The sequence below is a fragment of the Aspergillus wentii genome, assembly GCF_001890725.1.
Source record: "Aspergillus wentii DTO 134E9 unplaced genomic scaffold ASPWEscaffold_3, whole genome shotgun sequence".
NCBI lineage: Eukaryota > Fungi > Ascomycota > Eurotiomycetes > Eurotiales > Aspergillaceae > Aspergillus > Aspergillus wentii.
Window position 1 is genome coordinate 3,455,884 of NW_024467834.1, and position 23,597 is coordinate 3,479,480.

A 23,597-nucleotide genomic window follows, 5' to 3' on the forward strand; every position below is an offset into this window, starting at 1 on the left:
GCTGAGCCTGTTGCTGAGCCTGTTGCTGAGCCTGTTGCTGAGCCTGTTGCTGAGCCCGTCGCTGAGCCTGTTGCTGAGCCCGTCGCTGAGCCCGTTGCTGAGCCCGTCGCTGAGCCCGTCGCTGAGCCCGTCGCTGAGCCCGTCGCTGAGCCTGTTGCTGCTGAGCCCGTCGTTCAGACTGAGACCATCAGTGAGACCGTCACTATGGTTCCACACGATGCTCCATCTACTGTGGTGGAGGCACCTGCTCAGAACGCTGCAGAGGAATCTATCGCTGAAAAGCCTACCGAGCAATCTACCGAAGAACCAGCTGCCGCCGAGCCTGTCGCTGAGACCCCGGCACCAGTTGAGCCCGCAGTCGAATCCGTTACAGAAGAAACTGTTGCAGAGTCTGTCTCCGCAGAGACGGCAGCTGAACCTACTGAAGATAAGGCTACCGAAGTGACCGCGACTCAAGAGTCCGAGCCCGCTATTGTTGAGGAGACACTCGTTCAAAAGGAACCAGAGACAGTTGCCGACGTCGCTAAGCCAGTTGAGGATGCACAGGTCAAGGCGGATGTCCCTGAAACCCAGGAGCCCATCTCCTCCGAGCCCGCCAAGGAGGAAACCCCAGTTCAAGAGGAACAAGCTGACAGCGCAAAGGACAGCATCTTGACCCCCGAAGTCATTGGTGCTGGAGCTGCTGCTGCCACTGTCGTCGGCGCTGCCGCGGCTGGCGTTGCTTTGGCATCTGACAAAGAGCCAGAGGTTCAACCCAGCAGTGATAAGATCGAAGCTTCTCGATCTGCTCCGGAATCGCAGGCCACAGACAGTAAGCAGAACCCATCGCCGACCGAGCAAGCGCCATCAACCCTTGACCATTCAGCTGATCCAGCCCCTACAGCGCCCAGCAAACCTGCAGAATCGAGCGAGGAAGCGTCGTCGAAGGCCGTGGAAACCCCCGCCGTCAACGAATCGAGCCAGCAACCCGAACCTGCTGCTTCATCCCCTGAGGCTGTTGCCGACAAATCCGTGGCCAGCAAGGGCGCCGAGGACATTCGTCCCACGAGCCAGAACCAGAACCGGTCAGTCACCGCTGTTTCCCAGAACATCAACCAAGACAGCTGGTTGAAGGCGATCATGCGCTCCGTCTTTTCCAACTTCTTCAAAGCCATCTTCTCACCGTTTCGACGTCGCGGAAAGGCATCCAACAAATAAGGACTTGCCCTTGGATAGCTTTCTCCAAGAATTTTCCCATTTAGATGTCAAGATGTTTTTGCTGCTATTTTTCATTCTTATTGTTGCCAAAACACTGACGTGAATCAGGAAACTGTTCTTGATGACCGTTCTTGCAGCCCCCTTGCTAGCATCATTTGTTTGGCGTACATATACCCGATAAGTTTTCGATTCTCTTCTTCTTTTTTCTATCTTTTTTCTTTTCCTTTCTTGGAATCGAAATTGAGGCCGAAAAGAAGATACCACCGCTCCTTTTCCTGTTTTAAAACTACCCCAATTTGATTCCCCTGTATTTGATATTTGTGCATAATCATTTCAGGTTATTTGTTTGATTTTCTCCTCTCCAGATTGCAACTCTTGATATTGCTTTTTATCTCTTCGTTTCTTTTCCTCTCTTTTCCCCCTGTGTCAATCTGCTTGTCATATTGGTAGTAATCAGAACGAGACCCGTCGAAAAAGAGTTTGTCGACCATCTACCAGTATGTAATGATGTCCAGTGATGATTTTTACGATGAATGTTTGATGTGATGATAATGAAGAATTCCACTTTCTCTCTTTATTTAAATCCTGCTTTCTGTTCTACTCCGTATGTCGTACTTTGTATGTGACCTGTTGTCTGGTCTGTCTTATGGCTTGTCCTTTTTGGTCTTAGAAGAGAGGATCTTTTTGCTTGAGTGTGAATTCTTCTTTTACTTGTCTCTTTGATTTTATCATTATTCGAGGGTTTCCTTAAACATTATGCCTGTAGAAGCTCGAAGTAGACTCGAAGCAATTTGATATTGTCGAATAACTGCAGAGATCGTAGACATTTTTGATATCAAAACAGAGCTGGCATAAAAGACTGAAAGACAAGTTGCATTGTAGAATCGATCAAAGAAAGACTAGCTACAGACTGCTGGCTCTTGTTTGCCCTTCACTGCCATTCACGCATGCCTTTGGCGAAGCCCACAACGCGTTCTGAGGGCGAGCAACACAACCCTAAAAAGGAAATCCCCAGGAACACCTCCTCTCTCTCTTTCTCTCTGCCCACTTTTTTCTTCAGCTACCATCTGCATCTTTGCATCCTTGGCTTCTCTCTGAATAAAACCATTTCAAGATATCAGATAGTCTATCTAGCCCCTCTTCTTCCTTCCATGGAAGATCATAAACAGGCACAAGAGTTGCAACTCGAGTCAAAAGAGACGCCCCCCAGATCTTTCCATCAAATTCGGCTGTCCTTCATGGCTGCTCACAACGGCAACGCGTGGGCCCAGATGAAAGCGCGAGAGCGCGAGCAGCAGCTCCAACAGCAGTCGGTTGATCCAGGCAAAGGTAAGCATCTAATCCTCCCTCAGTTTTTCAAGAGTCCACGAATGCTTTTTCTTGAAAAGGAGGGGCTGACGCTGATATAATTGCAGTAGCCATCCCTCGCAAAGGCCCTATCATGTCGATCTCATCTGGCCAGAGACCAAGAAGCACTCGCAGCTGTTCTGGTTTGGACTACGACGCTGAGCTGGCTGTCCCGATGCCGAAGCCACGCCATATAGCACCACCGTCGAGTCCTGGACTTGCTGCTGGGCCCCAATCGAGCATCATAAAAAAGCCGTACGTCTCGCAAATGCGCTCCACGACCGAACCAGTTCGGCCGGTCGAAAACAACGAAAAGAAAACAGGCGAAATCGAAAAAAAGAAATCAAAAGTAGCCACTCTCAGGTCCAAGTTCAGTCTTAAAGACATTGGCAAGGAGCTTCGCAGGGATCCTGCCCCAACCTGCCCACCAAGAGTTGGAAACGCACTGGACGACGACTTGAGACAGTCCCCTGGGTTCGACGTCAAAGCGCACTTCGACGAAGAGAGACTGTATGTCCCCAAGCCACGACGGGCCGGGGTGTACCCATCATCTGCTCCACCGTTCCAAACAACAACCCCATTCCGGGGATCCTTGGATCAGAGCTCGCATGATAGTATTGTGTCTGCTGCATCTGCTCGACAGCCAACAAAAGAAGACGAAATTGATGCGGAAATACTCAAGGTTGACCAAGCTGCGAACAAAGACAAAGCAGCAAAGACCCCTTTGCAACGGAGCATTGAGCCGATCAAACATGTCGGTAATCTTCTTCTCGAAGGCACTCGTGCCGGGGCGTACTCAAACAATAGACAGCCGGACATCGTAAAAGCACAGCCAAGCGTCTGCAGTCTGAGAGCCGAACGGGAGCCCGGTAGCAGCCCTCTTTCGTCGAACGTGACTCTTCACCCTGCTGGGGAAGGCACCCCATACACGCCATCGGTGCACGATAAGACCATGGCTAGAAAGGCATCAGAAACCCCAGTGCATGACCACCCAGCATCCGATAATAGGAGCGAAAAATCTCTTCCTGTGGTTGTGTCTAGTGGTCAGCGTAAGGGTTCATCGTCTACTGTGCGAGTGGGAAAAGGAAAGCCGCTTACCTTGTGGCCAACCGCTCCTTCCTTCGAACCACGAACAACCACCACGTCTCCAGATGACAGCCAGCTCAGTGTCACCAGTCATGGAGGGTATGCCCCTGCACCACCGTACCCAGGCTACCAGAACACCGTGACGCTCGAACAGCAGCTTGCTAGCCAAGTTGACTCGCTCCACCATCATATGGACAACGCCGTCAGCCGGCTCACCAGAACTTTCGAAAACACGAATAACTGGACGGCGGACCAGATCCTACGCCAAGTGGACACGATGTCGGACATTGGTCGTCTCATGAACACCCGTGCAGTTGGCCAGATGGAGACTGTAAAGGAGACGCACAGGTTTATGAATGATATCTGGGCACAAGTCAACGTGATTCAGCAAGAGACGCGTCAGATGGAAGAGAGACTCTCACGCACCGTTCAGATGGAAATCGCCAGACTCAGAACAGAGCTCTCTAGCGCCCTGATCCCCTGCAACCCAGTGCAGGATTCGAAAATTCCCAGCACTGAGTTCCAAGGGACCCGAGCTAGTACTGCTACAATGGAAGCGACCAGGGACAATGAAAAGCGTGCAAAGAGAAAGCCGCGTGTTGGAAAGAAAGAGGTGGTGGCAGGAAACACAGGGAGTGAGAAGGGAGAACACAAAAGCAAACAGGAAGGTGAATCTGTTTCTGTGGGTGAAAATTCTTTAAACAAACACGCCGAGGAACAAACACCCAGTGAGGCTATTCCGGCCCCTACCACTGCATTCCATACACCCATGGTCGATCAGCAGGCAAACAAGGCGGATAATGGATTCACTAATCTTCAGCGCACGAGAAGTGTCCGGAAGAACCCTGGGCAAGAATCATCTGGCAGCCCAGAATCAAAGACTGCTCAATTGAAAGAAAACATCCTCACAGAAGGCACTCTATCTTCTTATGCTCCCAAGTTGCCCCAGCTCCCAGAGACTGAGCATCGGCCCAATGGTGAAGATGGCAAGGCAGCCACCCCTCATCGCAAGGGAATGTTCAACTTCCGTCGTCGACGGGAGGGAGAAGGACATATCGGCAGCAGCAGATTCCTGCGCACTCCTCGTCGGGGCAAAGAGAGTAGCAAGGCTCCTGAAGACCAGAGTGCACCTCCGGCCACTCCACCAGTCCCTGCGATTCCCATGAATGTCATGCAGTCTGAGAAAGCCCAGGGGGATGAAGAAGAGAGCCCCAGCTCTGTTCATCCTGCATTGCGCAATCCCAAGCAGCAGCAGATCATGCGCGAACGAGAGCATCGTAACTGGCAGCCCAGGCCGAATCATCAACCCCACGATGCTGCTGCTTCATCTTCGTCTTCCAACCGTGGCCGGAGACGCGCTCTGAGACATTCGCAATCTCTCCAGAACTTTGGCTCCCGTCCTCCCATGTCGTTCAACCGGCCATCAGCTCCTCCTTATGGGACGCCCTCTGCTTCCTCGTCGCACCGGGACATGAATATGCGCCATCACGCCAGTAACTACCTCCAACCGGCTCCGTTTATGACTCCTACCTCAACGAGCTTCATCTCGACTCCACGTTACGGCCAGGGAGGATCCAGAAATCTTGCTTGGGCGTCTGTCCCGCCTCCTATGTACCCACCTCTCCCGATGCCTGTTCAATGTGGTCCCAACGACTGGGATACCTCGAGCTGGTACCACGAGGCGTATGGACAGAGATCGACTGAAAACAACAATTTCTTCTAAGATTGCTTTGCTGCAACTTTTTCTTCGTTTCTCCGATCAGCTACGGTACAGCAATCCGAGTTACTACTGATCTATTAGCATAGACTTCAAAACGAGGTTCTCACCACGCACCATTGGAAATAATTGATCTGAGACATTTGGAATCGGGGCAGAATGTTTCTGAATAACAGGTATCTTCTGGGTGCGTACTGAATTAATTGATTGCAATGATAAGGATATCGCGCATAGGTTCAGGGTTTAGTTGTCACTTATGTTGGATTACCGATTATCACAGGGTATCATGAATGTCAAAAGGAAAAGGGAGAGAAAAGGAAAGAAAAAGTCTGTAAAATTGGAAAATGGAAAACGGAAAAAAAGGAAATGGCTTTTCTAATAATGTCAAAAAAAAAAAAGGAACGAGACATGAGATATGTTCATGAGACTCCGAATCAAGCATGAGAATAGTAATAATAAACACCCAGTTCAAATATCATTAATAGCTATCAACCGCTTTTATTTCCGTGTTGATATCATCTTTTCTATATCCAATGCAGCCTCCCGCACCTGGGGACAGTAATGCATCCGCAGCAATTCGCCTTCCCACACTGTTCCAGCGAAAACGTTGGTTCCCTCTACATCTGGTGCGTAAGGGTTGAACACTCCGTCTCCTTTCCGTTCATCACTATGCCACAATGGCGCGATTCGCCGGGCATGATGTTTCGCCACTTGGTTCAGGAGCGATAGTGTCGCAAGAGCAGATTTCTCAGGTACTTGCAAGGAGGTAGTCATGAGGCGTTTGGAGAAACCACCCAGACGAACGGGTGGTGGGACACCATGCGCGCGGGAGAGAAGGGTAGATTGGAGGCAGCGGAGGAAGAGAACGGTAGGTGTTTGGAAGTTGACTTTGTTCTTGGATCGTCGAGAGGCCGGGTCAGCGGCGTCTTCTCTGGAATCGGGATCGGGGAGGCGGAGGGATTTCTCTGGGTTGAATTCAATGTCTGGGTTGACGGAGAAGGGGTAGAGGGAGCGGTAGAGGTGTTTGATGAAGAAACTCAGGTCCAGGTGCAGGGTTGCTGCGGCGCGGCTGACGTCCTGGCCTTCCAGAAGGGCGAATGCGGTGACGGTGCACAGGAGAGCCTCGCGCTGAGAGTCTCGTGCTGTCTTCTCGTCCTCCATGTCTTCGTCGTCTTCGTCGTCTTCTTCCATCTCGGCCCTGTCTGCGTGTCCGATGAGATCCTTCAATGCCTCGAGCAAGTCACCGAAGAAGTCCTGGTTGATCAGGTGGGCGTATTTGGCGAGACCTTCGAGGACGGGGCCCATGAGGTTAGGGATGCGGAGTTTCAAGATGCGGAAGTAGTTTCCGAAAACAAGCTTCAGGGACTCTGCTTGGTTCTTTTCTCTCTCTTCGTGTGAAACCAAAGCATCCGCTTGCTTCATATCCTTCTCCACGACCTTAAGCTCCTTCTGGACCTTGCGCTCCCGCTTTGTCCGGAACTCCCGCTTCTGTTTTGGCTTCTTGCCATTGACGGTTTCTTCTTCGGCGCGATCGACTCGGTCTCTGGAGCCCTTGGACGAGAATTCTGAGAGCAGGCGCAGGTGGAGGAATGTGTCGAGAACGCGCTCGTTGATTCTGAACTCTTTGGCTTTCATCATTTTCGAAAGAAGGCGGACTGCTTCAAGAGAAACAATTCCGTCGTCATCCTTGTGGAAAACATCTTCCAATGTCTCCCGGCACTTGGTAAAGTCAGCATCGACTGTTCGCTTTGCGAGACGGTTCACAATAATCTTCAGCAGTTCGGTGCGGAAGTTGAAATGCGGCACGGCCAGCAGAAGGCTACATGCGCAGTTGATGGCGAGACTCTTCAAGCCGGAATCGACATCGGGGTTTCCAGCCTTGGATGGTTTTGAGAATTCCGACAGTCGTTGGATATAGTGCTTGTATCCTGAAATAAGGGACTGTTCGAACGACCGGAGTTTGCGCACTTCTTTAGAGATCTTGGCCCCGGACATGTCTTCGTCGCTGAGAGGACGAATCCTGTAACCCGGAATCACATCCTTGTAAATCGCAGCCTGCGCAGCAAGTGCCAACTTCTTGATTGCAACGTGCGGTGCCTTGTCCACCATTTCTGCCATTGACTTAAACAGCGAGATATGTTCCTCCGGGTCTTCATTGATCAATGTTGCAAATTTTGCCAAATCCTCCTTGGCTTGAATGAGCTGCACCTTCAATGGAACCTTGGGAGCTTCCTCTTCGGACTCTGCTTCATCCTCATCCATCTCTTCTCCAGAAGCGGCATCCTCGTCCTCGTCGTCATCGGTCCCAAGAAAACTATCGGATTCATCCTCCTCGGGCGCGGGTTCCTCGACATTCTTCACACCTTCCGAGGTCTTGATAGGCAATCTGGTCCTTTCCTTATCCTTCTTGTCCATCTTGCGCGGGCGACGCTCATAGTCCTGTTCGAGATCCCATTCGGCGGCCGCTTGATCGTAGAAAGACGAGCCCTTCGAGGATCGTGAAGAGGATCTCTCCTCATCACCAGGAGGACTCAATCGTCTCCTCTTAGCCGACTGTGTAGGAGCCATTGTCTCGTCTGTTAATTCTTGAATAAAAGGGCGGTGGCAGCGACGAAGACATTCAACGTCGCGGCTCGGATTGAACTTTTTTTTTTTTTCTGCCGCCAAGACTCGACGCTAAGAAGAGCTTCCGCTCCACCTTTTGGATTTTTGTTCTGCGGAGTTTCACAGCGACATCAAGTCTTTGATTGAGCAATTCTGTTGACTGATAGTTGTTCAAAATGCGTCAACTCACTGAGGAAGAGACCAAGGTATGTAACTGTATCCTCTATTGAGTTTCCAGAAGTATTCAGCCGATTTGGCTATGCGGAGAACCTGGTAGCAGCAGCGACAAGAGCGCTATCACCCGTACAGGGACGAAATAAGGATAATGCTGACTTTTAATACCTTTAGACGCTCTTCGCGAAGCTCGCGAACTATACCGGACGTTCTCTGAACAACCTCATCGCTCCTCCCTCCGACGAATCGAGTGACCGGTTTGTCTTCCGTCTGCATGGCAGTCGTGTCTACTATATTCGCCTCAGCCTTTGCAATTTGGCTACTAGCATTCCCCGTGCGAACCTCCTCTCGCTAGGCATCTGCGTTGGCAAGTTCACCAAGACCGGCAAGTTCAGAATCCATGTCACCGCATTGGATGTGATTGCGCCCCATGCGAGATACAAGGTGTGGATCAAGCAGAACGGAGAGATGCCTTTCCTGTACGGTGGAAATGTTGTCAAGGCCCATATCGGAAGATGGAGTGAGGACTGCCCGGAGCACCAGGGAGTCGTTGTGTTTAGCATGGATGACACACCTCTGGTAAGATCTACGCATGAAGAGGATTTGCCCGATGATTGATTGCTAACGATATCGCAGGGTTTCGGAGTGACTGCTCGGTCGACTGCAGAGACACGAAAACTCGACCCGACTGCCATCACAGTATTTAGACAAGCGGATATAGGAGAGTACCTGAGAGAGGTAAGAGACTTGTTTTACCAACTTTACAATGTTGTCGACTGGCAGACCACTGACTCGTCTTACAGGAAGATACCCTCTTTACGACCTAAGAGAAAAGATTTGCATATGCGGAATCGTTCATGGTGTTCGAATACTAGATATCTGGTGGCCGTCACGGGAGTTCTGGAGTCGTCTGTCTGTTCCATAATAAAAGTGCTTGATTTAAATATCCATTATTCCTTTTTCGACTGTATATGCTGCTCGTTAATGAGGTTTTATATATTTACCAAAGTCTTAAGACCGAATACTATTCTTGTCGATATATATCGAGCCTTTCGGGTATACTTTCACGAGTGAGGATCAACACATTTGCCGTGATTAGAAAAGAAGATCCAAAGACCTGGGCTTCAAGCAATGTAGATCTTGTATTCAAACACACCCATCAATATCAAATAACCCATGGAGTTAGGCAGATATCGCTTTATTTACATGGATACAATTTCTGCCTCGCGGGGCACGTGCACAGGTAATCAGTCAGCGTCGCTGAAATGCCATCATAGCCGCTTCCTTTTCCTCATACAAACCAGACAGAACCAAGTCTCTCGACGTCGTTTGCTTCGAGAGAACCATCTATATCATCTTTCAGGCTGATCACCATCCTCTCAGCTTCACTCCAATCCCTCCTTTCAACTCATATCTTTTCCTCTTGACTACCCCACGCTTGGCATCAACATTCGCAGGCCACCGCCTTCCACCCCACCATGCCGCCTTATTCTGGTCCTCAGAAGCAATTGATTGCCCAATTTGTGAATTTCACACAGGCAAAGGACTCGGTGGCTGCTAAGGTATGCTGATACGTCTTTGGTTTCTGCCTTCGGACATAATTTGCCCTTGTTTTCGCTGGGACCGTCTTCATCACGTGAGTCGATCAGTTAATTGACCATGGCGTTGATGTAGTTTTTGAAAGCAAACAGATGGAGCGTGGAAGAGGCTATCGATGAGTGAGTCAATATTTTATCTGGTTGCTTGTCTTGTTGCTGTTGTTGCTTTTTCTATCCTCGCGTTTTACCCTCGATCTGCTCTAGCTGGGCATCGGGGCTCGCATACCCCATTCTCTTCTGTCCCAGACCTATTGGCCTGAAAATGGGATAAGAATTTGAAAATACTTGTCTTTTGGTCTACTCGAGGTTTCCCTGGAATCCATATCTCCTTCGGGTTTTGGCGGCGATTGTACCTCATACAGGCTGGTCTTGTTCACATCTGGCGAGCGACAAATGAATGCCTATCGGATACAGTGCTCTTTTGAGCGAGAAGAACTTTGGTCCAGATGTGGCGTGGATATGTCAGCCGTGTGTCAAGTCTAGAGACTATCCAAGTAGTCTGACTCCCGAAACCGGGGTTGAGGAATGACTGGCCATGATCTGCTCAGCTTTAGCGGTTCTATTGAAGTGGAAATCACTCGCGTTTAAATCATATCCGTACTGGAAACGAGCAGAACAATACCTAAATCGACATTTTGGATAAGATTTTGAGCGAGCAATCTACAGATGGACCCGGTTATCCAACCCATCATGTTTGTGGATAGTAACCTTTGAATGAGACTCGCCTCGAGTTCCAGGCAGATTGACCCGAGAACACTTAAAATTGGAACATGGAGTGGCATAGCTCTGGTTTGGCCATTGAGATTTGGGGCACGAGACAAGAGGAAGTTATCTGCGAGTAGAGGCAGTCAACTTACTGGCATCTTCTTCCGTTTATCTTTACACCCTATCCAAATTCTTGCGAGCGTGTTATGAACCAAAGCGTTGCATCTTAGAGGCTAATTTTTACATAGATTTTTCCAGAGTGGTCAAGGGGCTGGGGGAAGCACAAGCAGCATCGGTAAAGTTTTCGATAGCTACAGAGGTACATGGATTTCTTGCAGATTGCAACGAGCACATCGACTGACTGCATACAGATGACCCCGAAGAAAACCCTGATGGCATTGGCATTGAAGGAGCGATCAAATACCTAGGCGATATCAATGTGCAGTTGGACGAGGTGGCATGTCTTGGAATCGCAGAGCTCCTCAAATCACCTTCCATGGGTGAATTCACACGGGAAGGATTTGTCAATGGCTGGAGAACCAGCGGGTGAGCATCCCGATCCATATCAACCAGAAGGGCATAGATCTAACCTCTCAAGATGCGATACCATTCAAAAAATGATCGACCACGCCCAAGACATCCGTTCCCGCATCCCCACACAACCAGACCTCTTCCGCCGAGTCTACCGCTACGCCTTCCCCCTCTGCCGTCTTCAAGGCCAGCGTAATCTGCAATTCGAAATCGCAGCCGAACAATGGCGCCTCTTCTTCACACCCGACAACGGCGGTGTTCAGTGGAATACCGCCACGACACCTTGGCTAGACTACTGGATTGAGTTCCTCGAGGGACGCGGCAAAAGACCCGTCAACAAGGATCTCTGGGAGCAGGTCGAGGTGTTTATGCGCAAGACGCAGGAGGACGAGGAATTTTCCTGGTGGAGTGCGGATGGGGCGTGGCCGGGAGCGCTGGATGATTTCGTCGGATGGGTGCAGGAAAAGAGAGGCAAGAACCCGGAGGCTATGGAGGTTGAATAAATGATTCAATCCTGTGGAGTATAGATTTAAGCCTTTTTCTGGGCTTATAGCCAGTCTTCCAACATTCCTTCCTCCCCCTTTTTATCTTATGTATCACCTTATCACCTTATGAATATACGGATTTATGTGGATAGACGAATACCTCGGAGAGTAGTCTCGTATTGAATATATTGTCTCATTGCATTAGATCACACAACTGATACTCTTGTTCATGTTCTATTTCATGCAGACCAAAACGGCAAGACATAAGACAGACTGACCAAAACGATTTAGTATTGGAAGAGGTCAAATAAGAGACAATGGCCAAAAAATTATAGTAACAGACCGAGAGAAGCGAATAAACAAGGTATTTATCTCTGGGTCAAAGCATAAAAAAGGGGGATTGGAAAAAAACAAAACAAAATGAGAAATATAAAGCCATTCATCATCAAAACAGTGGGAACATATCTTCATCTCGACAATGTCCTTATCACGGATTGCGGGGGGAATAACAAAGGAAAAGAACAAAATAAATAAACAATTGAATATATGCGTTGAGATAAAACAAAATCAAAGGGCATCCGATTCCGTTTTATTCCGAGGCATATATTCGAGATGCAAAAAGGGGACGATTCCACCAGGCCCTCTTCGGTACTCCGTACCGTTATATTATAAACATGCGAGGGCGATGGGAGGTCATGCAAAGCTGCGTTTTTTTATTCGACCAGCGGATAGATATCGTCTAGTAGTCTCTCTTCTCGTAGTCGCTGCCGGGGCCACGGCGTTGGTCATAGCGCTATATGACGTTAATAAATTACGATCAGGAACATCAGGACAAACATGAAACAGTACCTTGCGGAGAGCTTCCAAACGCTTCTTCTTGGTGTGGGTGTTGACGTAGGTTCCGACGGCGAAGCCGACGACGTTGAAGAATGGCACCCAGAGGTGCTCGGGGATGAACTTCTGCGCAAAGGCCAGCGCCACAGGCGAGATGATCCAGCTGACCTTCATAACAGGGAAGAAACCAGCGCGGATGGTTGCGCGGACCTGGTGGAAGGTTCGCGCACCAGCGATAATGGCCATCGAAGTCAGATAGACGATGTTTTGAATGGGGGAGACCTGCAAAATGGCGGGCGCTTAGCATATTCGCAGCAAGGAAGTGTCGGATAGGACAAGGGGAAAAAAAAATAAACATACCACCAAGTTACTGGCGATAATCTGCAAGATCTTGGCCTTGATGCTGGTTCGGCCAGCGAAGATCTTCTGAAGAATGCCAATGAGGAAATGACCCAGAGGCGCACTGACGAACATGCCGTAGAGAGCCATCTTGGGCACACGGGGACTGAAGTAGTGGCCGTGCTTGCTCACATCGTGCGCGATCCACGAGGCCAGGAACTCTTGCAGGGCCGAAAGAACACCGGATGTCAACATCTTGGTGCGCAGAGGGTTCGACTGCAGTTGGCGGATGTAGAGCTGCGATTCATCTGGTGGTGAGCGCGAGGGTTCTTTGATTGCTTGTTTTGTAGGCGCAACGCCCGCCATGGCTGTTTATTCTTCCACGCGGCCTCCAAGGTGACCACTTACAGAAAGATAGCCAGCTCCCGTCAACCGTTCACCAACATGATGCACCAATTGCTTTGTCTCCTCCCGAATCGACCCAGAATCAGCAGCAGCGGTAGCAGCAGCAGCCGCAGCAGCAGCTCCATCCTGGAATTTGACCGACATGGTTGATAAGATTACGAGGGCGACTTCGGAACCAGCGCGCGGCAGTAGGAGGGAAGATTGATAAGCGTGGCTGTCGACAACAACACAGAGTCAGCAAAGAGGGGAGGCGGTCGAGATGGAATGACAATGCAAAACTGGAGATGAAAAGAAGTAGATGCAGAAGCACGGAGTCTCTGGAAACGAGACGGCGCTAGAACGATCGAAAAGCGTGGGGCTGGAGGCGATAAATAGCAGTAGGAAAGGGGGCTTGTTTTGTTTACGGCGGAAGCTGGAGACACTGAGGGAGGCTGGTGGATTCGATCTTACCGAGGTACTCCACCTGGGGGAGACTGGAGAGGAGTTGGGGGGGAGAGAGGGATGGAGGATGAGAATATTCAGGAACTGGGATGGATTATTGATTTATGGCAGACGTTGAGACGAGAGGATGGCAGGCAGTCGGCCGCGAAGTCGGCAGATAAAACTGGCGGGTCCTATTTTTGTTTGGTTTTTATGCTGGAGATCGGAGGATTCCGACGTGCATTGCGTTGGTTGCTTGAATAATGAGATTGGATCTAATATTTAATAGGAGCTTGAAGAATTGGGATTGTTTATTTAAATGATTGAATAACTTGTGTATTTGTTTAGAAATTATAGGCAGATCACGTATTAATTGCTGATTTGAATCTATACAGACTTGTATAGGACGGAGGAGAATATCCACACATTCAATATTCACCAATAAATATGCAATAATTCCATGAAATAAAATAAAGAAAAAATACCAAAAAATAAAAATATAGTATAGAAAGAAGAAGGATATTATTTCATATTATATTATAATATTATTATTGTACTGTTGTACTGTTTCCTATGCACATCCGGCCGTCTCCGCCATAAAGACGATATAAAGAATCCAAGACAATTAAACCATCAACTTGTCTATATTTATAATAAAAATAAATGGAAAGAATAGTATTCAAAACATCTCACCTATTATATTTACCTGCTGTTCTACTCAGTGAACATCCCTCCCAATTTCTTTATTTCTTTCTCTCCCTCTCTCTCCATCGATGCCAATTTTGCTTCATCCCAAATCACTCTCGCCGAGAAATCAGCACACCTTGTCAATAAATATCCTGTATTCAGTAAAAGTAACCATGTATCTTCTTCTCTCTCATCCCATCTCCATCCAATCCATCAACTTTAGCCATGGATGACCCTGGGGAAGGCAGTTCGAGGTACCCTCGTAGGGCTTCCTACCCTGGCTCTGGCGATGCTCCTCCAACCTTTGTCTATCCCCTCACCCACGGCCTTCCCTCTTCTCCCTCTGCCCTTCCTCCTCCCCCTCCACCTCACGGTCACCTCCCCAAGTCCACCCCCTCCTACGAGCACCACTCGGTATACCCTGGGCCTCCTACACCTGGGTTCTATACTGGACATCCTCTCGTCTTGCCCTATATGGCCCAGCAACCCATGTATCGCCGGAGTGACTGCTCCCACAGCACGATCGTCCGACAGTACTGCAGGTCCCAGCTTGACGTCTGCGACATCTGTCGCGGCCACCCGTTCCTGGGATGGCTCTATCAATGTACCGAAGACACGGGAGGATACGCTGCTCCGATAGACGCAGAGAACGGTTCGTTCCTCAGTCCTTGGCTGTCTAATGCTATCGAACAGGGCCATTACACCAAGGAGCAGACCAAGACTATCATCCAGCAAAAGATCGACGTCCTGAACACTGCCGAAGCCACCAACCCTCCGTCTTCTTCGCTTCCCGGGGCTGAGGGCGACTCTGGCATTTACGACAACAACCATAACGACGACGATGACGACGAAGAGGTGTGGGCTGAAACTGTCGAAAAAGTCAACCAGCTCGATCCAAGCTCCACCTCGAGAAGCGAAGGCAAGCGTCCTGCTGCCCGCGTTTCTGAGCCCGGACCCAGCTCATCTGTGCCACCTCCTCGTCCTCGCCCTTTGCCCTGTAAATTTCGTTGCTGTTATAGATGTCGTCCGAACTTCTTCGAGCGTACCTGGCTCAGTCTCAACGACATCAAGGACATGGAGCCGCCGACCATCGCCGACTTGATGGACAGACCAATAAATGATGCCAGAGTCGTCCGCAATCTGGGACTCCGTCGTTCTCCCTCTCCTTGCGCTTCCTTTGGACCTGGCGAACAGACCTTGGGAACTCCTAGTCTCTACCGCCACCAAAACACGACTGGCGCCAATCTTCCAGAACTCCTCAACGCGCAGGCAGAAACGCACACGAGTGCTGAGACAGAACAAGATACCTCACAGACTCATTCTGCTGAGAACGAGCAGGAGATAATCATCGGTTTGGATAGCGGTCTGACGACTGCCGTCGGTGATACATCTGTCGGTGACAATGTGCCAGCAGAAGCCGACGACGGCAATTGAAGACAACATAAGACGGTATGGCTCATAGCCGATTGGTGTCCACTTGAGTCAAACATGCGATGGGATACGGATCAACATAGGAAAAGTAAAGAAAAAGCCTCCATTACACAGAAGAGCCAGGGCCATGCCTCCCGCGGGGGCACATGGCCGAGGATGGAGTTTAAAAAACGGAATAAAATGCAAAACTGATAATAATTAAAAGGATCAGGGCTGGGTATCTGCTGAATGTTCAGGCACATATGGAATGGACAGGATCCATGATTTGTACAATATTGACGATATGACGAGAGATGAGGAAATTCCAATGCTCGGAAATCATCTGCCACAATGTATTCTGACTTGAGGAAATCGATTCATAATGATATCCACATCGGAGCAAACACTTGAGAAATCATTCCGCATCTACCTGCACTAATCATCATGGTGATAGCAATGTCAGTCTGATATGAGCTGATAGACCTGCTACTATAGGAAAGTAGAGGCGTTTCAGTCTCACTGAAGGCATTTCGAAAGAACCACACTGGTAGCAAAAAAAAAGCAACCCACTCGAAATAAATCCAAAGCAGCAGAATAAAATCAATTATATAGCCCGTACCATCCCACGATCTGCAGTCAATCCTCATCTCATCTGTTATTGGAAATCCCATGCGTGTTTCATGACTTCAAAATTCCGCTCGGCCATTCCGACTTCCGAACCTCGGCACCGCTTTACGCGCAGGTAATGATAATCAGATGCGCTGCGGTTGATCGTCAACAAAACCACATATTAAACCACCTTTTCCGTCCCCTCTCCGTTGTCATTTCTCCCAGACGTCCATCTTTTCAATAACGACAGCCATGGCAGACGAAAACCCTCCCGGCGCTGCTGCTGAGGTCTCTGAGAAGACAGAGAGTGTGGGGAAGTCGATCAGCCCCGCAGGTCCGTCACCATCACCGTCAAATGATCCTCAGCGCCGACTGTTGGCAGCGTTGAAGGCGACGGATAACACTGTTCACCGTCTCGACAAGTGAGTTGAAGCTTCAAAATCTATAATAGTAGCATTCACAACTAATCCACCCCCGACCAGACTCGTGTCCAGCGCAGCCGGAGAAGAAAGAGCCCTCGCAATCACCGGCTACCTCTCACATGCCCTCCACCACCTCCTCGCATCAGCCCCCTCAATCGCCCTTCAGACCCGTCTCAGTCTGCTCGCGCGACTGAGACAACAAAATCGCAAACCTACCTCCCCCCAACCATCAGCACCCTCATCCTCAAAACTCCTCGCTCTCTCCTCCCTCATCTCCGAAACCCGCTACACGCTCCGACTTTTCGGCCTCCTCCCACTCTGGACGTGGGGGTCACAAACGATCAAAAACCCACCCTCCGACCCCGTCATCCGCGCAATCACCCTCATCCAGGTCGTCGTGAACGTCATCTACCAAGCCCTCGAGAACGGCGGCTACCTTGCCGCCAAGGGGATCGTGTCGAAAAAGTTCGTTGACCGCTGGGGCGGCATCGATAAATGGTATCTCTGGAGCACGCGGGCGTGGTTCGGACACATTTTCTTCCAGTTCTTCGCCCTGTGGCGACAGAGTGTGCTGCGGCGACGAAAGACCGAGGAGCAGGTTAAGATCACCGGCAAGGAGTTGTCGAGTGAGGAGGAGCGTGCTACGCTGAGAGCCGAGATCCGCGCTTGGAGGAAGAGTCTCGTGAATAACGTCTTCTGGGCTCCGTTGTGCTTGCACTGGAGTGTGGAAAAGGGAATCGGCGTGCCGGATAGCCTGTCGGGGGTTATTAGTTTTTGTGCGGGGGCTTGGGGATTTTATGACCTTTGGAATGCGACTGTATAGTTTTGCTGCTCGTTGTTATTTGGTTAGTTTTTTGGGTGTATATCTATGAAGGAGCTTTATATATAGACAGGGGTTATAATTATAGACTTGGTGTGTGCAATATGAAAGAATGTATATCAAGCTGCAGATCCCAGCTACAGTGCAAAGCTTTTTCTGTCATTCAAGAGTAAACGAAAAATGGATACAGGATAAAACGAATGAATATTTCCAAGACCCTGAAGCCATCGCTGTTTATCTTCATCTATCAATCTGAATCTAAAATCTATCGAGGAAAATCCAAGTAGATCCACAATGTAGATCATGCATATCTTGTCCGGCCGATTGCCACCTAAATATCATCATGGATGTTCATCACCTCAATCTCCTCTTTGATACTGTCCAGAGAAGACTCAAAACGTCGACTGGGAGAACTCGACATGCTCCCCTGTCGCTGAGAAAGACGAACCACTCGAGATGTGCTTTCGGACTCTGCAGAACCCCCCATGGAAGCTCTTTGCTGGGCATGCACGATGTTTTCGTAAAACGGACCTGCCAGAAACTCATCTACAGGCCATGTGGTCGTTCCCATCGGTGTAAGTCCCTCCTTTGGCCCTTGCCAGGCAAATGCTCCAGCTTCTACTACTCGTCTACTTCGCAGATTGCGGGTGTCTTTCTGGGATATTTCGACCTGGACATTGACTAGATTCATGAGACCGGCTTCTAGTTCATAGATTGAGTTTCGTTGGTGTTCGTTTAGACCGAAAATGAGAACCCCCTTGACTGTAGCTTGGGGATCAGACGAGGGCGTGATGACTGGTGTGCCGGATTCTGCGAATTGATGTAATTTATACCCAGTGAGGGTGGCCTGGATCATGTTTTTGTGGATATTGACGGCTGGATCCATATCAATGTAATACTTGAGAATCGTGGGAAGCATCAAGATCCCGTAGACAAAACGCGGGGAGCAACCTGGTCTGTTCAGACCTATGGTCACTTCTTCCTCAGAGAGGGTGTTGCTCAGGACATGTCCAAAGTCCCTTGGATACCAGGGCTTGAGCTCCATACCGGCATGGGATAAGTTGGAAATCACAAGGGAATCCCAACAATCTCCAGGAGGAGACTGGGGATCCTTGAGTTCACGACGTAGTGAATTGGGTTAAAAGCTGTAGAACTGGACGTGGTAGATAGTAGAAGGCACAAAAAATAAGATGAGAAAGTAAATATTGACGATAATGATATTCTAAAGCCTCATGACGCTTCTTTTAAATCAACGACTTGGGGATGGCTGCCTTGACAACTCCCAGAGCCTGATGAGGAGAAATTAATGATTTCCAATGGATAAGAAACTGGCACAGCAGCAACAGTGGCTTGGAGAGCATGTTGCACGCCGAGCAGAGAGAACAAAAGCACCACTGGCCATGGATACCGATCAAGGCTCCCCTAGACAAAAACAATGTAAGCATAATTCACCAGATTGTTTGATGAGGCACATCACTCTATGCGGAAGACAGGTGCCATGGGTGATCATCAGGGCGGAATGGGTCTACCCCATGGCTGTCCAAGGGTGATATGGCGATGGATGCCTAGAAGACAGTATTGATAAAACTCTAGGTAGCAAGAGATGACCAATCTGCCTGAAATCGTTTCTGGAATCTTTTCTGGAACCCGTCAAAGAGCTAAAGCATGGCATTCATGCGATACTTACCACAGGCTTCCATCCGCTTCTGTCCTGCTCGTTGGGCGGTGGCGTCCGGCGAAAACTGCAGCACCGCCCGACCGCTTAAGTCATCAGCGGCAGCAGCAGCAGGCAGACTATCGTCACCTCTTAACTGGAGCTGTCCATCTCGCTTGATCTCACTTCCAACTCTTCACCTTTCTTCACGTCCCTGTCCCCATCCAACTCATCCCCCCCCCCCTCAATCTAGTCCCCCAGACATCGATTCCGTCTTGTCTATTGGACTCTGTTTTGTCGTTTTTGTTTCCCCACTGTTCCTTCTTTAGATCCCTTCACTTTCGCTGGATTGATCCGGCGCCATCTCTGCTACGTTGCTTCAAGAGCTTGTTCATTTGAATCACAGACCTTCAAAATGAGCACAGAACCAGACCACACCCAAGATAAGAAGAGGGTGCACCTCCAGTATGTTTTGGATGGATCTCTCTTGACTCACTTACGATCTGCATGCTGACCTTCCCCTCCAACAGGGACGCTTCGGGCGCCGAAAAGAAAGATGTAAAAACCATCCAGCGGGTATAATCAGACAGCAGACACTGACTTAATATCTAGGAGCTTGACACTTCGACAGCTATCCTCAAGAAGAAGAAGAAGCCCAACTCTCTGATGTGAGCTCTTTCCCCTCATACTGAATTGAATGCACCTTGGTGGATACTGACAAGCGGGCACACAGCGTGACCGATGCCACCAACGATGACAACTCCATTATCACCCTCTCCAACAACACGATGGAAACCCTGCAGCTTTTCAGAGGTGACACAGTTCTGGTCAAGGGCAAGAAGCGGAAGGACACCGTTCTGATCGTGCTTGCGGATGATGATCTGGAGGATGGAAATGCCCGCATCAACCGTGTTGTGAGACATAACCTCCGTGTCAAGCACGGCGATGTCATCACCGTCCACCCTTGCCCCGACATCAAATATGTAAGTTCTCTATTTACGGTTGAATTAGTGGCAAGTGCCTAACCCTGTTGTCCCTACTAGGCCAAGCGTATTGCCGTCCTTCCCATCGCAGACACCATCGAGGGTTTGACTGGGTCTATTTTCGATGTTTTCCTTGCCCCATACTTCCGTGAGGCCTACCGGCCAGTGAGACAGGGTGACCTGTTTACTGTACGAGGTGGTATGAGGCAAGTGGAGTTCAAGGTTGTTGAGGTCGACCCCCCAGAGTACGGCATTGTTGCACAAGATACCATCATCCACTGCGAGGGTGAGCCGATCCAGCGCGAGGATGAGGAGGGTAACCTCAACGAGGTTGGCTACGACGACATTGGTGGTTGCCGCAAGCAGATGGCTCAGATCCGTGAGTTGGTCGAGCTGCCTCTGCGCCACCCCCAGCTCTTCAAGTCCATCGGTATCAAGCCCCCTCGTGGTATTCTCATGTACGGTCCCCCGGGTACCGGTAAGACTCTGATGGCTCGTGCCGTGGCCAACGAGACCGGCGCTTTCTTCTTCTTGATCAACGGTCCCGAGATCATGTCCAAGATGGCCGGTGAGTCCGAGTCGAACCTGCGCAAGGCTTTCGAAGAGGCCGAGAAGAACTCTCCCGCCATCATTTTCATCGACGAGATCGACTCCATTGCTCCCAAGCGTGAGAAGACCAACGGTGAGGTCGAGCGTCGTGTCGTCTCTCAGCTCCTGACTTTGATGGACGGCATGAAGGCCCGTTCTAACGTGGTCGTCATGGCTGCCACTAACCGCCCCAACTCCATCGACCCTGCTCTTCGTCGTTTCGGCCGTTTCGACCGTGAAGTCGACATTGGTATCCCCGACCCCACTGGCCGTCTGGAGGTCATGCAGATCCACACCAAGAACATGAAGCTGGGCGAGGACGTGGACCTGGAAACCATTGCTGCTGAGACCCACGGTTACGTTGGTTCTGATCTTGCTTCGCTGTGCTCCGAGGCTGCTATGCAGCAGATCCGTGAGAAGATGGATCTTATCGATCTTGACGAGGACACTATCGATGCCGAGGTCCTCGACTCTCTTGGTGTCACCATGGAGAACTTCCGCTACGCCCTTGGCGTGTCCAACCCCTCTGCTCTCCGCGAGGTGGCTGTCGTCGAGGTCCCCAATGTTCGCTGGGAAGACATTGGTGGTCTGGAGGAAGTCAAGCACGAACTTATCGAAAGCGTTCAGTACCCTGTGGACCACCCCGAGAAGTTCCAGAAGTTTGGTCTCTCGCCTTCTCGTGGTGTGCTTTTCTATGGCCCCCCTGGTACTGGTAAGACTATGCTTGCCAAGGCTGTTGCCAACGAGTGTGCTGCCAACTTCATCTCGGTCAAGGGCCCTGAGCTGCTGAGTATGTGGTTCGGTGAATCCGAGAGCAACATCCGTGACATCTTCGACAAGGCTCGTGCTGCTGCTCCTTGTGTTGTTTTCCTTGATGAGTTGGACTCGATCGCCAAGTCCCGTGGTGGCTCCGTTGGAGACGCTGGTGGTGCCTCTGACCGTGTGGTCAACCAGCTTTTGACCGGTAAGATTCGGAGCCCGTTCATAATATGAATTTATGTGCTAACTTGTTTTAGAAATGGACGGTATGACATCGAAGAAGAACGTCTTCGTTATCGGTGCTACCAACCGACCTGAGCAGCTCGATGCTGCCCTTGTCCGTCCCGGTCGTCTCGACACTCTGGTCTACGTTCCCCTTCCCGACGCAGCTTCCAGAGAGGGCATTCTCAAGGCTCAGCTCCGCAAGACCCCTGTCGCAAATGATGTCGACATGAACTTCATTGCCAGCAAGACCCACGGTTTCTCTGGTGCTGATCTTGGATTTGTCACCCAGCGTGCCGTCAAGCTTGCCATCAAGCAGGCCATCACCGCTGATATCGAGCGCACCAAGCAACGCGAGGCTGCTGGTGAGGATGTCAAGATGGAGGATGAGGAGGAACTTGATGAGGAAGACCCCGTGCCCGAGCTCACTCGCGCTCACTTCGAGGAGGCGATGAAGTCGGCACGACGATCGGTCAGTGACGTGGAGATCCGTCGCTATGAGGCTTTCGCCCAGAGTCTTAAGAACTCGGGTGGCAGCAGCTTCTTCCGCTTCCCCTCCGCCGGGGAGGTTGGGGAGAACGACACTTTCGGCGAAGCCGGCAACGACGACAGCCTCTACGACTAAATGGGTTTCTCTTAACGGATTGCTATGTTTCTTTTCCTTTTCCATTTTTTTTTTTTTACCTCAGTGACTCGCTAGATCTAACTGGCGCTCGGGCAATGAACCGTTTGACGCGGAGCTCGTATGTGGTTTTTTGATTTCTCCTATTTGTGGTTTTTCGCATACTATGTGCTATAATAGTCAATACAAAGTGGAGAACAAACTTTTGAGAAGATCTCTTGTAGACTTGCGATTCTTAGTATATATGTAGATGTATGGTATCAAGACATGAAACAACCAACCCTCCGCAACCAAACTCCTAGTGCCCCAGTGACAATTCCCCAAGATATGCAGTGTGGTAAAACCAGGTTGATACAAGGCAAAAAAGTTATAGAAATACAGAATGAAAGAAAAACAGATGATCACTTGGTATTCTTGCCAGGTTTGGATTTCTTGTCAGATTTCTTGACAGGACTTGGATCTCCATTCTTCAGCGCGTGACTCTTATTGTTTTCTTTGGCATCATGGTCCCCCGTCAGATCGGGATCATCCTCCAACTCGACAATCTCCCGTAGAACCTCCTTGATGGCTCTGACGCCCTGCTCCACGACAGCCTTGGGGATGCGCACATCGACATTCTCAACCCCCCCCTCGGCGACATCCGCCGAGGTACTGGTACTATTATCCTCGTCGTGATGATCCCCGTCGACGAGGGCGGGATGTTTCCTCCCCTCGGCGGAGGCGACGACCGCCTCGACGACGTCGTCGAAGCGCTCGCAGCGGCCGGCGCGGAGGAGCTCGAGGGAGAGTTTGCGGATTTTCTCCGTCCACCCTGTGCGTTGTAGGGAGCAGAGGAGGGTCGAGTGCAGGTCTTCGAGGGCGGTGGTGGAGGAGAGGTGGGCGAGGAGGTCGGATTCGAGGGTTTCTGGGGTAAGCGTTGCGGTTGTTGATGAGGACATTGCTGGCATTATTTTGTAGATATAAACGGGTGGGTGGGTTGACTGAGGAGTAAATATATGTTGATTGCGATAGGCTAGAATGGGAATTGTTGAAAGAAGGGATCCGGCCCTTCTGGTTCTTTTTTGCGTATGAGAATGGGGGGAGGGGTGGGAGGAGGAGGTTTGGATTTCTGGTGATGCGATCGCGCGACTCATTAGCTACTTTCTTGGTCTACGTTTGGATGGGGGTGGTTTGGCCTATCTTGATGGATGAGATCGACTTACCTTGTTTATCTGTAGTGGAAATCTGAATGGTAAGAGTAAGATAGGTGATAGTTGTGTTGGCGCGAAAGGAAGGTCGTTGGAGATGGCGCTGTATTAGTAGTAGGAATAGTAGTAATAGTAATAGTCGCCCCGGCGCAAAAAAAAAGAAGGCAAAAAGGAACGACAAAAAAGTAATGA

The 23,597-nt window shown here is 50.0% G+C and overlaps 10 protein-coding genes across 10 annotated transcripts; 6 read left to right on the forward strand and 4 right to left on the reverse strand.

Moving 5' to 3' along the window:
- Positions 1 to 6: 6 nt before the first annotated feature.
- ASPWEDRAFT_171104 (PT repeat family protein) lies at positions 7 to 1,197 on the forward strand (the record flags this gene model as incomplete). Its single annotated transcript, XM_040830724.1, has 1 exon — positions 7 to 1,197. A coding segment is annotated over one exon (1,191 nt), but the record flags the coding sequence as incomplete, so codon positions are not given.
- Positions 1,198 to 5,733: 4,536 nt separating this feature from the next.
- Positions 5,734 to 7,972, reverse strand: ASPWEDRAFT_39366 (nuclear export protein Noc3). The gene has a single exon (XM_040835077.1). It carries the CDS (start codon positions 7,913 to 7,915, stop codon positions 5,846 to 5,848), a length of 2,070 nt encoding a protein of 689 aa, XP_040691311.1. The 5' UTR covers positions 7,916 to 7,972; the 3' UTR covers positions 5,734 to 5,845.
- A 73-nt stretch (positions 7,973 to 8,045) lies between these two features.
- Positions 8,046 to 8,952, forward strand: ASPWEDRAFT_67833 (ribosome biosynthesis protein NIP7; the record flags this gene model as incomplete). Its single annotated transcript, XM_040838932.1, has 4 exons — positions 8,046 to 8,157; positions 8,300 to 8,704; positions 8,762 to 8,863; positions 8,929 to 8,952. The coding sequence occupies exons 1-4, from the start codon at positions 8,128 to 8,130 to the stop codon at positions 8,950 to 8,952; spliced, it is 561 nt and encodes a 186-aa protein (XP_040691312.1). The 5' UTR covers positions 8,046 to 8,127.
- A 651-nt stretch (positions 8,953 to 9,603) lies between these two features.
- On the forward strand, positions 9,604 to 11,462 carry ASPWEDRAFT_171108 (defective in cullin neddylation 1 family protein; the record flags this gene model as incomplete). Its single annotated transcript, XM_040830725.1, has 5 exons — positions 9,604 to 9,687; positions 9,800 to 9,843; positions 10,677 to 10,747; positions 10,800 to 10,974; positions 11,027 to 11,462. The coding sequence occupies 5 exons, from the start codon at positions 9,604 to 9,606 to the stop codon at positions 11,460 to 11,462; spliced, it is 810 nt and encodes a 269-aa protein (XP_040691313.1).
- A 230-nt stretch (positions 11,463 to 11,692) lies between these two features.
- Positions 11,693 to 13,412, reverse strand: ASPWEDRAFT_462750 (Mpv17/PMP22 family protein). The gene is made up of 4 exons (XM_040836731.1): positions 13,026 to 13,412; positions 12,639 to 12,914; positions 12,294 to 12,560; positions 11,693 to 12,237 (listed from the first exon to the last, which is right to left on the reverse strand). The coding sequence occupies exons 1-4, from the start codon at positions 13,164 to 13,166 to the stop codon at positions 12,184 to 12,186; spliced, it is 738 nt and encodes a 245-aa protein (XP_040691314.1). The 5' UTR covers positions 13,167 to 13,412; the 3' UTR covers positions 11,693 to 12,183.
- A 766-nt stretch (positions 13,413 to 14,178) lies between these two features.
- ASPWEDRAFT_182495 (uncharacterized protein) lies at positions 14,179 to 15,937 on the forward strand. Its single transcript, XM_040831920.1, has one exon. The coding sequence runs from the start codon at positions 14,355 to 14,357 to the stop codon at positions 15,561 to 15,563; it is 1,209 nt and encodes a 402-aa protein (XP_040691315.1). The 5' UTR covers positions 14,179 to 14,354; the 3' UTR covers positions 15,564 to 15,937.
- Positions 15,938 to 16,305: 368 nt separating this feature from the next.
- ASPWEDRAFT_463412 (uncharacterized protein) lies at positions 16,306 to 17,557 on the forward strand. The gene is made up of 2 exons (XM_040836740.1): positions 16,306 to 16,570; positions 16,631 to 17,557. Exons 1-2 carry the CDS (start codon positions 16,401 to 16,403, stop codon positions 17,391 to 17,393), a joined length of 933 nt encoding a protein of 310 aa, XP_040691316.1. The 5' UTR covers positions 16,306 to 16,400; the 3' UTR covers positions 17,394 to 17,557.
- A 164-nt stretch (positions 17,558 to 17,721) lies between these two features.
- ASPWEDRAFT_171112 (gamma-glutamylcyclotransferase family protein) lies at positions 17,722 to 18,435 on the reverse strand (the record flags this gene model as incomplete). Its single annotated transcript, XM_040830726.1, has 1 exon — positions 17,722 to 18,435. The coding sequence occupies one exon, from the start codon at positions 18,433 to 18,435 to the stop codon at positions 17,722 to 17,724; it is 714 nt and encodes a 237-aa protein (XP_040691317.1).
- Positions 18,436 to 19,459: 1,024 nt separating this feature from the next.
- Positions 19,460 to 22,221, forward strand: cdc48 (AAA family ATPase CDC48; the record flags this gene model as incomplete). The annotated part of the gene is made up of 6 exons (XM_040830727.1): positions 19,460 to 19,509; positions 19,575 to 19,602; positions 19,657 to 19,712; positions 19,778 to 20,027; positions 20,088 to 21,579; positions 21,632 to 22,221. 6 exons carry the CDS (start codon positions 19,460 to 19,462, stop codon positions 22,219 to 22,221), a joined length of 2,466 nt encoding a protein of 821 aa, XP_040691318.1.
- A 221-nt stretch (positions 22,222 to 22,442) lies between these two features.
- On the reverse strand, positions 22,443 to 23,444 carry ASPWEDRAFT_463454 (uncharacterized protein). The gene is made up of 2 exons (XM_040836743.1): positions 23,421 to 23,444; positions 22,443 to 23,326 (listed from the first exon to the last, which is right to left on the reverse strand). Exon 2 carries the CDS (start codon positions 23,163 to 23,165, stop codon positions 22,620 to 22,622), a length of 546 nt encoding a protein of 181 aa, XP_040691319.1. The 5' UTR covers positions 23,166 to 23,326; positions 23,421 to 23,444; the 3' UTR covers positions 22,443 to 22,619.
- Between the last annotated feature and the right edge of the window lie 153 nt (positions 23,445 to 23,597).

Bases quoted from the DNA above. Each gene is read 5' to 3' on its own strand.
- ASPWEDRAFT_39366 (XM_040835077.1), bottom strand. From the start codon at position 7,915: ATGGCTCCTACACAGTCGGCTAAGAGGAGACGATTGAGTCCTCCTGGT.
- ASPWEDRAFT_462750 (XM_040836731.1), bottom strand. From the start codon at position 13,166: ATGTCGGTCAAATTCCAGGATGGAGCTGCTGCTGCGGCTGCTGCTGCT. The intron at 12,915-13,025 runs GTAAGTGGTCAC...GATGAATCGCAG, and splicing joins CGGGAGCTGGCTATCTTTCT to CTCTACATCCGCCAACTGCA. The intron at 12,238-12,293 runs GTACTGTTTCAT...AACGTCATATAG, and splicing joins GTTTGGAAGCTCTCCGCAAG to CGCTATGACCAACGCCGTGG.
- ASPWEDRAFT_182495 (XM_040831920.1), top strand. From the start codon at position 14,355: ATGGATGACCCTGGGGAAGGCAGTTCGAGGTACCCTCGTAGGGCTTCC.
- ASPWEDRAFT_463412 (XM_040836740.1), top strand. From the start codon at position 16,401: ATGGCAGACGAAAACCCTCCCGGCGCTGCTGCTGAGGTCTCTGAGAAG. The intron at 16,571-16,630 runs GTGAGTTGAAGC...ACCCCCGACCAG, and splicing joins ACTGTTCACCGTCTCGACAA to ACTCGTGTCCAGCGCAGCCG.
- ASPWEDRAFT_463454 (XM_040836743.1), bottom strand. From the start codon at position 23,165: ATGCCAGCAATGTCCTCATCAACAACCGCAACGCTTACCCCAGAAACC.